General features: G+C 49.1%; 3 protein-coding genes across 3 annotated transcripts in view; 2 read left to right on the top strand and 1 right to left on the bottom strand.

Annotated features, from left to right (window-relative positions):
* Window positions 1–13855, bottom strand: part of LOC146356171 (uncharacterized) — a 277120-nt gene that overhangs the window by 151714 nt on the left and 111551 nt on the right. The window lies entirely within an intron of this gene.
* LOC146356175 (uncharacterized) overlaps window positions 1–13855 on the top strand; it is a 94546-nt gene that overhangs the window by 62257 nt on the left and 18434 nt on the right. The window lies entirely within an intron of this gene.
* Window positions 1–13855, top strand: part of LOC146356177 (uncharacterized) — a 31808-nt gene that overhangs the window by 14745 nt on the left and 3208 nt on the right. The window contains exons 7-13 of the mRNA XM_084838295.1: window positions 6663–6868; window positions 7533–8538; window positions 9107–9157; window positions 9757–9902; window positions 10116–10456; window positions 10712–10834; window positions 12545–12692. Coding sequence (XP_084694421.1) covers window positions 6663–6868; window positions 7533–8538; window positions 9107–9157; window positions 9757–9902; window positions 10116–10456; window positions 10712–10834; window positions 12545–12692 — 2021 coding nt within the window. The remainder of the gene's footprint in view (window positions 1–6662; window positions 6869–7532; window positions 8539–9106; window positions 9158–9756; window positions 9903–10115; window positions 10457–10711; window positions 10835–12544; window positions 12693–13855) is intronic.

Here is a 13855-nt window from a genome sequence, read left to right as displayed (position 1 = left end):
TCTGTCAAAATGATATAATGATATGAAATGATAGACATGCTTGAAGTACATACGTTTCCATGTGAGTATAAACCTGATTTCGCATCAAAGAATTCATATGGGATAAACCACATCATTGTGTGGAATATGGAAAGAGTGTCCATGAGAACATCAATGCCACTTCTCCCAAAATAACTCATACCTGGGAGCACCCACAGAAATGCTTGCAGTATGGAATGAGTTTCAGTCCAAATCCAACTCATATTTTACATCAGAGAACGCACTTGGGAGAATGAGTTTGAAGGGCTGACTGCACCTGCACAAGCCTTCCGAGTCCTTAAGTTTGCAATCCTGCTCATGGGCCCACCAGCACTATCCATCAAGTTGGAGGGAACAAGGCAGGGCCTTCTTGGTGGTGGCCCCAACACTGTTGAACTGCCTCCCATGATAACTTCACTTAGCCCCTTCATTTATATGTTTCAAACAGCTTTGAAAATCCTGATCGTTCACATCTGGTTTTACCTGATTCATTTGGAGTTTGCCCAGCTTTTAAAAAATATTTCTGTGAAAAGGTAACAATACAGCATAAATACAGTTTGAACGAAGGAAGCGATTCAAAGACAAAATCTTACCAATCTTACAAATAGATGGTAAGACTGGCTCCTCCCTCACAGTAGAAAGTGGTGTCTCCTCCAACAAGCGGATCAGATGCTCCGGTTTCTTCCTTCTGAGATCTGGTGGGTCTTTAGCTCACCTCGTGCATTGGGGGAAGAGGAATCCCAAACTGAATGGAACAGCTGGCATGATGAGCCCGGGGAGGGGAATGTATAAACAATTATTGCTTGTTGGTCTGTTTGGGTTACAAGATCCAGGCAGTATGCCAGAGATGATTGTTTACATATATCCGTTTTTTTTCCTTCCATTTTCTTTTAACTCCTTTTTCTTATAATAGACATGATATACCGTATATAAAATTCCAGTTTGTAGGTGCATAGATGTACACATTCATATATATATATTTAGAAATGATGCTATCTAAAATATAGATAGTATAACATATACTAGTAATTGTTGCTTTGTTTTCTTTTATCCTTTATAATTGGCTTCTTTTCCTTTTAGTTATTATGAGTATTATTATTATTATTTTGAGACTATGATTAGTAATATTCCTGGTTGGTTGATTTTAGCTTTACCATTATATGTTAGTTGAAAAGCATTTTATGGCGAGGGGAAAATTGTATGCCTGTTTCCTTGCTATAAATCTGAAGATATGTTACTGAAATAAGATGGATTACCTAGGCTGTACTGAATTGTAATATTGGCGATGGTATAATCTTTTAAGTAGAGTGATACTTGAAGTTTATGTGTAAGGGAGTCTAAATGTAACCCTTCTATGTAACTTTTTTTAAAAAATACCTTTTCTTGTTCCCTTTGTTTTTCTGTTCTTTCACCATTTTCCTTCTCTTTCCTTTTTATATTTTCTTTTTTGTTTTTTTGGTTGTTGCTGCATCCTGAAGAATACTGTAATGCGGAAAACTATAGATGGTGATTATGTTTATTTCATTTATAAAGATAAAAAGTAGAATAAAAATTAAGTTTAAAAAAAAGATGATGCGAGGATTTAAATTTGTCTGAACATGAAATGGTGGCATCATATAAGGGAATTACAGTTTAAGTGTTTTCTATGAAAAATTCTCTCTTTCAAGAACACGCTTTATGTATGCCATTTTGGAGAGCTATTTACAAATGGTACTCTTTCATTACTATAGATTTACTTCATGAAGTCCACCCTGTTATAAGGGTAGTTTAACACAGCCTATATAATGTGCTGTCATATGGTTATACAAAAGGTGCTGGTCAGTTTCAAGTGTGCAATAGAAGGTAGACAAGTCAGCGGTCTGTTTTCATGGGAAGAAGGCTCTTTAATATTATAAACCAGTATTGATGTGTTATTTTTTTAACATGATAATTATTGCAGTTAGAGTAATCCTGAGGTCTCATTTGAAGTTTTTTATGTATACAGACAATAACAGATCTTTGCACTTTGTTGTTCTTACTTTTTGCCTTGTCGGTTTGAATATGTGTAAAAGTAATGGTTTCTTGATTTTTATATGAATGTCAGAAGTATTAATTGTGTATAGGTTAAAAATGGCTGTTACATTTATATAATGTTATAGTAATCATTTAGTTTAGGTGTGTTTGAGATGTTTTTATATGTTTATATTTTAACATGTTAGCTTCTTAATCTTTTAGCTCTGGTGTTTTAAATGTGTTTTAAATCTCTGCATTGCTGCTAGGTTTTATTTTCTTTGTATTGTTATACTGTGGTTTTAAACTTTTATGTTTTATATTGTTTTATGTTGCATACTGTAGCTCTAATTTTTGTGAACCGCCCAGAGAGCTTCAGCTATTGGGCAGTATAGACATTCATTCATTCATTCCTTTTTTATACCGCCCAATAGCCAAAGCTCTCTGGGTGGTTCACAAAATTAAAACCACAAAAATACAACCAAAAATACAATATAAAAGAGAGAGAGAGAAAGAGAGATGTATCACAACAACCCGTTCCAACCCTTGATAAATTGTGCTGCTGCTAACGTCAGTTGTAAATAATACTGTGACCCCCCCCCCCCCCCCCCGCAGAACGGGTGTAATGACACCGGGCTCCTTTGCAAGGCTGCATCCCACACTTTCTCAGCCACTGCTCCGCTTCCTCCAATAGGTATATAATCACGGTGAACTTTATCTGCACACATTGTCAAGGTAATTTTTATAAAGTCAGAAGAAAATATTAACAAGACCAGAGGTAGAAAGATCATGAACTCCTGTCTTTGCTGTCATCATTTGGTGTGTTTTTTTGCTAAACCCACCACTTCCCAGACCCAGCTACAGGAAGCTTCTGGATTTCTAAATTGGTTTTTTTTTTTAAGAGGCTGCAACGAAATCCTAACAGGATTTAGGTTAGATTTAGATTTCTGTTAGGATTTAAATCCTAACAGAAATCCCCGCAAAGGCTTAACACACCCAGAAGGGTTAACTCGCCCCATGGGGGTCAGTTGCCCCTCCTTGCCCCTTCCTGCGGATGCCTCCAAGCATGGATGAAATGTGGAATGGCTGTCCTCATAATGCGACAGGAGGCCGTCTCTCCCGGACACTTACCCAGCCAGTTGTCTTACAGGACCGGCAGGTCCTCTGTGCTGGTCCCAGGCCCTCCATCCTCCCCATCTGGATTTGGGCCAGAAAGACCAAGGAAAGGGGTCAGGTGCAGGGAGGGCGAGTTGGAAGCAAGCACAGACTGGAGCATTGCACATCATTGCTGAGCACAGGAAACACGTCCGTTAAGGCAGCTTCCCACTTCCCTCCCTACTCTACCCCTTCTAAAACCCTATACACAAACCCCCCTAAACTAGATATTGCTTCCAGGATCCCTCAGGCCTTGTCTCGCTTCTGTCAGCTAACCCTTTATATAATCTCGGAATCCTCACACAATATAAACCATCCATAACAAAATAGGCAGATGTTTCACAGCGGCTGATCATTTTAATCAGGAGTGTTGTAGGCCTCAGAGTTGCTGTTCTTTGAAAAGTCAAAGGGTGTGGAGAGGAGATAGCTGAACAGCAAAGAGTTCATACAGAAATGTCACTGCACTCCTCTGAGGCTTAACAGAATCATAGAATAGTAGGGTTGGACGGGACCTATAAGACCATCGCGTCCAAGCCCCTGCTCAATGCAGGAATCTAAGTCAAAGCATCCCTGACAGATGGCTGGACGCATCCCTGACAGATGGCTGTCCAGCCTCGTCTTGAATGCCTCCAGTGTGGGAGAGCCCACCACCTCCCGAGGTCACGGGTTCCATTGTCATATTGCTCTGACAGGAAGTTTTTCCTGATGTTCAGCCGGAATCTGGCTTCCTGTAGCTTGAGCCCATTATTCCGTGTCCTGGGATGATTGAGAAGAGATCCTGGCCTTGCTCTCTGTGACAACCTTTCAAGTACTTGATGAGCGTTATCCCATCTCCCCTCAGTCTTCTCAAGGCTAAACATGCCCAGTTCTTTCAGTCTCTCCTCACAGGGCTTTGTTTCTAGTCCCCTGATCATCTTCATTGCCCTCTTCTGAACCCTCTCCAGCTTTTCTGCATCCTTCTTAAATTGTGGTGCCCAGAACTGGACAGAGTACTCAAGATGAAGCCTAACCAGTGTTGAGTAGAGGGGAACTTGTACTTCACGGGATTTGGAAGCTATGCTTCTATTAATGCAGCCCAAAAGAGCTGTTGCCTTTTTTGCAGCCATATCACATTGTTGGCTCATATTCAGCCTATATCTACAACAGTTCCAAGATCTGTCTCTCTTGTATTGTTGAGCTAAGTATCGCCCATCTTGTAACTGGCATTTGGTTTCGTTTTCCTAGGTGCAGAACTTGGCATTTATCCCTATTAAATGTCATTCTCTTGTTTTCTGCCCAGCACTCCAGCCTATCAAGATCACTTTGAATTCTGTTTCTGTCTTCCAGGGTACTAGCTATCCTGCCCAATTATTTGTCATCTGCACATTTGATCAGCATTCCCTGCACCTCCTCCTCCACCAAGTCATTAATAAAAATGTTGAAGAGCACTGGGCCCAGGACTGAGCCCTGAGGTACACCGCTCCTTACCTCTCCCCAGTTAAGAAGCACTCTTTGAGTCCGATTCTGTAGCAAACTGTGGATCCACCGGATCGTTGTTTCATCTAGCCCACTTTGAGCTAGTTTGCTCATCAGGATATCATGGGGCACTTTGTCGAAAGCTTTGCTGAAGTCGAGGTACATTATGTTCACAGCATTCCCACTGTCCACAAGGGAGGCGACCTGATCAAAAAATGCAATCAGATTCGTCTGGCAGGATTTGTTCTTAACAAATCCATATTGGCTTCGAGTCGTCCCTGCATTGTTTTCAAGGTGCTTACAGATGGGTTGCTTTATCACCTGCTCCAGAATTTTCCCAGGGACTGATGTCAGACTGACTGGTCTGTAGTTCCCAGGTTCCTCCTTTTTGCCCTTTTTGAAGATAGGGACAACATTAGCCTTTCTCCAGTCATCTGGCACTTCACCCGTCCTCCACGATTGCTCAAAGATAGTAGACAGTGGTTCTGAGAGTTCTTCTGCCAAGTCCTTTATTACTCGAGGATGCAGTTCATCTGGCCCTGGAGATTTGAACTCATTCAAAGTATTTAGGTGTTCCTTGACCATATGCCTATTGATCTCAAGCTGCAATCCTGCCCCTTCAGCCTGTACTTCGCCTTTGCCAGGGGGGTCATAGACCCTCTTTTGGGAGAAGACCGAGCCAAAGTAGGAATTGAGCCCCTCTGCCTTTTCTTTGTCATCTGTTATTTTGCCATCCTTATTTAATAGTTGAACCACCATTTATTTCCTCTTTTACTATGCACATATCTGAAGGAAGCCTTTTTGTTGCTTTTAGCCTCCCTCGCTAACCTCAGCTCGTTCTCAGCTTAAGCCTTCCTGACGCCATCCCTGCAATTCTGTGCTACCTGCCTGTACTCTCCCTCTTTCGCTTGGCCTTCCTTCCACTTCCTATATGTGTGCTTTTTTGTTTTCAGGCCACCTCTAAGCTTCTTGTGAAGCCACATTAGCTTCTCCTGTTGTCTTCCACCTTTTCTTCTTGTTGGAATTGTTTGTAATTGTGCCTTGAGAATTTCCTTTTTTAAAAACTCCCACCCATCTTGGACTCCTTTTCTCGTTAGTGTCGCTTGCCATGGGACCTTACTTATCATTGTTTTGAGTTTATTAAAACGGACTTTCCTAAAATCCAGAGATTATGGTTTCTTTGCACCTGAAATGACACTGAGTCTGCATGGCCATTGGCCATGGGAACTGACTCATCGGAGGACCCACCAAACTCCAGAAACATCTTGTTTTCGCTTTCATTGCCCATTTTGTAGGAGATCTGTCTGGGTGGGATTTCCTGCTCCTTGGAGGGAAACTAAAGCATCATAAGCAAAGCCAGAACAAAGCCTTCGCTGCCAGCTTCCACCTGGGATCGCCAGGGGAGGAAAAACTCAGAACCCCATATAACCATCTGATGCAAAAGGCAGGAAACTTGGTGCTCTCCAGAGATTTTGTACTACAGCTAGCTCCCTTGATTCCTGACCATGGGCCATGCTGGCTGGGATTTAAGGGGCTTGTCGTGTAAAGCAGCTAGAGGGCACCAGGATGTTTCAAGGTTGGTGGACTGCACCCTACAGACTCACACAGACTCTGCGTCCAAACAAACTTCAAAGTTGTCTTCAAACCAAGACTCCTGTGTACCGAGCTCTCTCTCAGGCTGTGGCCTCTCCCTCCTCAGGCCAGGAGCAGCGGCTGTTGCCCTGAGCCTCTTCCAGGCCCCTCCCAGGAAGCACAACCCACTCTGGCCCAGTCCAGCTCTTCTTTCCTATGGTTGCCCCGGTTGCCTTCTTTGCTTTAAGAGCCCTTCCAGCTGCTTGGCCTTCAAGGGTTCAGTGGGCTGAACCGGATTCCTTGAGAGGAAGGGAATTGGGTGAGGGGGAGGGGCTCCCCCCAGAGCAGGTGCCCATCAAAGTTACACAGGGGAGAAACTAGAAATGCTTGGAGTGTGGAAAGTGCTTCATTGTGAGGGCAATCCGTCCTAAATCTCCCACTGGCAAGAATGACGGCCTGTTTTCCTCCATAAGATCAGGCCAGGCGGTCACGTCTGATGTAACCACCCGGATGGTGTGTCATCTAGAGGCGCCTCGGCCCTCTGCGCAAGGCCAGGCGCGGCCCCAGCTAACTGGGGAGGGACCACAGCTGGTGCAGGTGGGGGGTTCCAGCTGCTTGAGGGCCAGGGCGGCCCACCCAGGGGCTGAGCTGGTGCCCGGCTCAAGGAAATCTGCCCTGGGTTGCCAGGGCTGGGCTTTAAAAGAGGGCTAAGGCTGAGGCATGGGGCCCCCCTTCATCCTGGTTATCCTGGACCTGCAGATGGCTGGTTGCTATTTGGGGAGATCCATACTTAGGTACGGAAGGAGAGGCCAGGTAGATTTATTATTTTGCTTGGGTGTGTGTTCAGGAAGCCCTCTGTTTATAGTTAAGTGATTGGGCTTTCTACATTCTTGTGTAATGTGCTACCTCCATTCTTCCCTTTCCCGCTACCCCTTTTGTCAGATCTGAATCCAACGTTTAGTTGGTGTGATCTCTCTGCATAACCTCAGTGCAAATTTCAGCGTCTCTTGGCTTAGGAGGGTGGCTACTGGGTATGCTGGGGGACTGAAAGGCCGGGTTTGGCCAGTCCTACTTCTGGAAGGACAGCCAGGATCCCGCGATGGGGTCCTGAGCGGCCCTCCTTTGCAGGGAGGCTTCGGCCGGTCCCGGTGGCTGGGATCCCCCTCCTTCATACCCACCATTCAGCTTCATTCGGGGTTTTTTGTATTCCTTTCCTAATGGGGTTTGCCCTTTCCCAAGCAAACCGTTTCATCAAGCTGTCCAGCTGAACCCCAAGAGCTCTTTCTTGGTCAGTCCCCCCAGCCCCCATCCCATCAGCATATACGTGAATTCGCACTTGCAAGGGATGAACCGCGGCAGGCGGCTACTCAGGAGAGGGCTTTTCAGTGGTGGCACCCCGGTTGTGGAACCCCCGCGCCCCGAGGCTGAGCTGGCGCTACCCTGCGGTAGCCACCCTCTTGGCCGCGTGAAGCCCTCGTCACTTCGAATCGCTCCTGCACTCTTGCCCTGTTTGCGCCGCTGCGGGACCACACCTCGCTTCGCCGCGGCAGTGCGCCTTTCGAAACGGCCGCACTGTCCCCTTGTCGCGGCGCGTGCTCCCAGCCTGCGAGCCCGCGGGCTTCGGCCGAGCAGCGGAGCAGCGCCAGCCACGCACACGCGGGCCGGCCCTTCCCCGCGGGCTCGCTGCGCTGGCGCGCATGGGCCGCCGCAGCGCCCGCTCCGCCGCGCGCTCTGGAGGGGGGGCGGGGCGGGGCGGGGCCGCCACGCACAGGCGGCCACGCGCCTCCGCAGCCTCCCTTCCCGGCTGGCGAGGCGCGTTCCCGCGGCTCCGGGGGGAGGCCCAGCGCGGGCTCGGCTCGGCTCGGCTCTCCGGGGCGAGCGGCTGCCCGCGCCTCCCAGGGAGGAAGGGGCGGGCAGGAGGAGGGCCCCGCGCGCGCCCGCCCCGACTCCCTCCCTCCCTCCCGCGCGCGCCCGCCCGGCAGAGGACAGTCCGGCCTCCCCGCGGGACAGGCGAGTCTCCTCCGCCCCGCCGGGCGCGGGGTCCCGGGCTGCGGGGCCGGGGGAAGGCGGGAGGGGTGCGAGGGCCCGGGGGCGGCCCGGCAGGCCGAGAGCGCAGCCAGCCGCTGGAGGGCGGAGGGGAAGCGGGGCGGTGACTGGGCTGCGGAGAGCAGCGGAGGGAGGCCGGCGGGCCGGAAGAGGCGCCGCTGCGCCGGAGAAGGCGGCTCGCCTCGCTCCGCAGGCCTCGGCCTTGCGCCATCCGGTGCCCGCTCCTCCCGGCGTGCCAGGCGACGCCCCCGTCGCCCCAGCCCGCCTGGCCATTGGAGGGCGCCAGGCTGGGAAGGCTGCCCTGTAGAATCGCGCGCACACGCACGGCCGCGGGGGACGCATCAGTCTTCCAAAGCAAGAGCAAGGGCCGATGAAATTGGCATGTCAGAATGTGGGGGGCGGGACGGGGTGGGGTGGGGTGCAGGGGGACCCCCAACTAAGCCGGCCAGCGGACCTGAGTTCTTTTGGTGCGCTAAGGTTGTGGGCTGCTGGGAGGCAGCGGCCAGCAAGTGGCGGGGACAGGATGCGGCCCTGTGTGAGCCTTGCATCTGCTCCCGCAAGCAGCTCTTATCTGTGAGAGAAATGGGACCTCCGTGGACGGAGGCAGTCTACCTGATCTCAGAGGCAGCAGAGACACGTCACCTAGTGTAACATTTAATAATTAAAAAGGTGTCTCAATGAGAGGAAAGGTTGTGTTTTCCCTAGAAATCTAGGCTTTACGCATATGTGCATTCAAGTGATTAATACACTGTCCACAAGTCAGAGAATTCATCAACTCCTCTTTCCTTAATTGAGAGCCCTAATGTGAATGAGTTTCCAGGTACCTTAGTGTGTGTTTACATGTATGGCCCCCTTTTTCCCCTCTTGCCAGGCTCACATGGGCCTCCCCCTCTCCATGTTACCCTTACGACAACCCTGTGAGGTTAAGCTGAGAGTCAGTGACTGGCCCAAAGTGACCCAATGAGCTTTGTGGCTGAGTTGGGGCTAGAACCCGCGTCTCCTGAGCCCCAGTCCAGCACTCTAACCACTGCAACATACTGTTTCTCTGGGTATGTGAGACTTGTGGAAAAAGGTGCTCGCCTGAGGACTTGGGGGGAGGGAGAGTGTCAGGGTTCCCTTTGGTCCCCGCTGAACTTCAAACAGCCAAATCAAAACACAGACAAGAGGCTTCTGTCCAGGGCTTTTTAATCCTTTCACTTCAGTGGGTCATAAAGATGCAAATTGTCAGTAAGTCGCAGCCTGCAAAGGAAATGCCTCCAGGGAGCTCAAAGGGAAGCTACAAAGGTTGAAAGTTGCCCACCCCTTGAGAAAACCCCTGGCTCGCTTTCCTGACTTAAGGGGTGGGGAGGAATCTCCCTCCCCCCCTTCGCTAACTCTCACAGGGGGTGTGAAGAGAGGCCCTCTCTGTCCAGCTGGACTATTGAGACCTGAGGGGTCTGTCTCTGCCGGCCTGGAAGAGTCTGGGAAAGTTTTGCGGTTCCTCTTCGGAATCTGAGCTACTCTGCCGCTGCTTATGCTCAGAGGCACCCCTGACAGCGAGGGCGGAGAAGGGGTGGAGGCTCAGGGCAAGGCTGAGACAGGGCGGGTTTGTGCAGGGGGAGTTGATGAGGACAGAGCAGTGGGTGGGATGCTGCATCTTCAGACCCTCCAGCAGATTGAGGGCTCAGGTGAAGGACCGTCCCCCAGTCTCCGCTGTCTCTTTGGGCCTTGGCATTCACCAGCCTTTCTGGTTGCTAGCCGGAATCACCCTCTTAAAAACATAGTCCTGCCCTGATTACCTCACGGGACAATGTCTTGGCTTTGCAGGACTTGGTAGCAAGTCCCATTGGCCTTGAGACAGAAAGTGCCAGAAGAAGGAGCAGTTCCTTTGGCCCCGTCAGAGGCTTCCTTGGAGCAGAGATCCGAGATGGACGAGAAAGACTCAGCTGGCCCCAGAGCAGGAAGGGGGCCTGGTACCACCACAACTGGGAGCAGTGGGGAATTCTGGGAAAGACCGGTACAGAGCATCCTGGGAGAACAGCTGCTCCACCCTGATGTACAGAGCCAGCATTTCCGGCAGTTCTGCTACCACGAGGCTGAGGGCCCGCGAGAGGTTTGCAGCCGACTCCATCATCTCTGCCGTCAGTGGCTGAAACCAGAGAGGAACACGAAAAGCCAGATGCTGGACCTGGTGATCCTGGAGCGCTTCCTGACCAATCTGCCCTCGGAGATAGAGGGCTGGGTGAGAGAATGTGGAGCAGAGACCAGTTCCCAGGCGGTGGCCCTGGCAGAAGGTTTCCTCCTGAGCCAGGCAGAGGACAAGAAACAAGAAGAGCAGCAGGTGAGAGCCTTTATTCTTGATGTCGCTAAACGATTCAGAACGAGAGCTGGGTACTCTAAAATGTTCTACTACTTGTCCAGGGCCTTTGTCTGTAGTACCATTCCTTTTCCAGTCCTCTTCCCCATTGCATGTCCTGGATCCTCTTTGCCTTTTCAGGAGCAGGGCCTGTTTGCAGAATTGGGCACTGGTTTCCCTGAGGCAGAGAAGGCTCCATCAGGCAGCAGAGTCCAGTGCAAAGGAGGATCATACTGGAGGGTGACAGAGGAGCCACCGTGCAGGGTAAGGATTACTGGGGCATGCCTCAACTTGCTTTCCCTCTCTGGAATCTGCAAGAATTCCATGGGATCCTTTTTGGTCCCTCTAAATATTTGGGGGGCTTGAGGGGGTGGGGGGACTGACACTGCACTTCATCCTGTCCCACAGAAACGTGTTTACTATCAACACTGGAAGACGTTGTACCTGGAAACCAGAATTGTGTTTTCTGGTCAAGGACCCAAATGGGGAGAGATGTGTTTTCACACAACAGAAATTTTAAAAATGGGTATAAGCAGCAGAGGTTTGATACTCAGACACGTACACATGGGCTCAGTCTTGGGCCCAGTGCTCTTCAACATTTTTATTAATGATTTGGAGGAGGAGGTGCAGGGAAAGCTGATCAGATTTGCAGATGACACAAAATTAGGCAGGATAGCTAATATGTTGGAAGACAGAAACAAAATTCAAAGTGATCTTGATAGACTGGAGCACTGGGCAGAAAACCAGAGAATGACTTTTAATAGTGATAAATGCCAAGTTCTGCACCTAGGAAAACGAAACCAAACGCACAGTTACAAAATGGGGGATACTTGGCTCAACAACACTACAAGCGAGAAGGATCTTGGAACTGTTGTAGATCACAAGCTGAATATGAGCCAACAATGTGATTTGGCTGCAACAAAGGCAAATGCTCTTTTGGGCTGCATTAATAGAAGCATACCTTCCAAATCCTTGGAAGTATTAGTTCCCCTCTACTCAGCACTAGTTAGGCCTCATTTTGAGTACTGTGTCCAGTTCTGGGCACTGCACATTAAGAAGGATGCAGACAAACTGGAGAGGGTTCAGAGGAGGGCAATGAAGAGGATCAGGGGACTGGAAACAAAGGCCTCTCAGGAGAGACTGAAAGAACTGGGCATGTTTAGGCTTGAGAAGACTGAAGGGAGATAGGATAGCACTCGTCTAGTACTTGAAAGGTTGTCACAGAGAGCAAGGCCAGGATCTCTTCTCAGTCGTGCCAGGACATGGAATAATGGGCTCTAGTTACAGGAAGCCAGATTCTGGCTGAACATCAGGAAAAACTTCCTGCCTGTAATATGACAATGGAACCCGTGACCTCGGGAGGTGGTGGGCTCTCCCACACTGGAGGCATTCAAGACGAGGCTGGACAGCCATCTGTCAGGGATGCCCTGACTTGGATTCCTGCACTGAGCAGGGGTTGGACTCGAGGGTCTTGTAGGCCCCTTCCAACCCTACTATTCTATGATTCTGTGTGTTGTGTAATCTCAGAGGCAAGCAGATGCTCCTGGTTTCCCACGCCCTTTGTCTCCCACAGGTGAAAGGAGGATGCCGGCAATACATATCCAGCCATCTCTTCCTGGAGGTGGAGGGGAAACGGCTGCCCTGGACCCCTATCAGGTAGCGGGAAGAATTACTAGGGAGACATGCAGGGGCAGCAACCTCTGTCCTCGGCTCACCTCCCTGGGCCTGAACAAATCTCCCTCCTTCTCATTGCTTCTGTCAAAGTTGCCCACTTGGAATGCTGTGAGTGCCTCTCGTGAAGGTTTAGATCACATTTCCCCCCATCTTTAGGGGCCTGTGGGAACAAAAGAAGAGAATAGGGCATGTATGAGATGCTGAGAATCATCACCCTTCATCTCACCTGAATTAGTGTTTAGGGTTTTGCTCATCTGTAATATTCATGGAATCTCTGAGGAGAAAATGTTTCCCTTTCAGGGTCTGGTGGCCTTTGAGGAGGTGGCTGTGTCTTTCACGGAGGAGGAGTGGGCTCTGCTGGATCCTGACCAGAGAGCTCTGCATCGGGAAGTCATGGAGGAGAATTCTGGGATCGTGGCCTTTCTTGGGAAGGCTCCATCTTGCCCTGGTTGGTAATAATATCTTGTTTACAACTGCAGCTATCTAATCTTAGGGGTTTTGCACATTATGTATGTTTCAGCACATCAAATCTCCATCTTCCAGTTTCACAGGATGTATGTATTTGTTTTGACATAGTGCACAATCTTATGTACATTTAAACAGAAAAATCTCCTGGCCGTAGGACTTCTTCCTATGTAAACATGCCCCTTATATCCTTGAGGCTGCTTGTTAAACATACCGGCGCCCTCTTGGACTTGGAGTTACCTTTCCGAACCTGTTGTATACATTTTGGCTGGGCTTCTGTTGATGTGATTTTGAGTAATCTCCAAGCATTTTGAAGGGATTTAATCCTCTTGACCCCCTCTTCTAACTTTCTTTTCACCATTTCCCTCATTTTGGAGAAGTTTCCTCTTTTGAAGTCACATGTGACTGAGTTGGACTTCCCGGGCAATTTTCCACTTAAATCTCTATTAAATCTGATAGCACTGTGGTCACTGTTTCCAATTGGTTCAACCATATTTACATCTCGTACTACGTCCTGGGCAACATCAGTTGGGATTAAGTCCAAGGTCACCTCCCCTCTGGTCGGTTCCATGACCAACTGTTCTAGGGCACAATTGTTTAGGGCTTCGAGAAATTTAACCTCTTTGTCGTGACTGGAACATGCATTGATCCAGTCAATGTGGGGGTATTTGAAGTCACCCACTACTACTTCCTTGTTTGGACGCCTCCATGATTTCGTTTTCCATCTCAGGGTCACTCTGAGCATTCTGGTCTGGGGGACAGTAGTACGTTCCCAGCACTAAATTCATTGCGGGGGCTGTTACGGTCACCCACAGCGTTTCTATGGAAAAGTCTACCCCTCGTAGGTGTTCCAGTCCGCTCGACACTATGCCTGCTCTGACGTGCAGGGCAACACCTCCCCCAGTACGTCCTTTCCTGTCCTTCCTGTAGAAGAATTTGTCCAATCCCATTTTTTACGTCTAAATGCTCTCGCATAAGGATGTATCCATGACAGGAAATTATGCTATGCACAGCCCCCGCATCCACATCGTTTGGCAAAACGCAAACTCAAGACTGTACTGCCAAAGTTAGACAGACCCCTGATTGGTGTGGAGGCAGTGAAATCCCATGTCTCGTCAGACGAGATGGTCTTGGAGTGAATATTGA

This window comes from Heloderma suspectum, chromosome 2 (assembly GCF_057233095.1).
Source record: "Heloderma suspectum isolate Gila_16-S chromosome 2, 16-S_ref, whole genome shotgun sequence".
Classification (NCBI taxonomy): domain Eukaryota; kingdom Metazoa; phylum Chordata; class Lepidosauria; order Squamata; family Helodermatidae; genus Heloderma; species Heloderma suspectum.
Note: the sequence above shows the minus strand (reverse complement) of the source record. Positions and strands in the feature narration are given on the sequence as shown.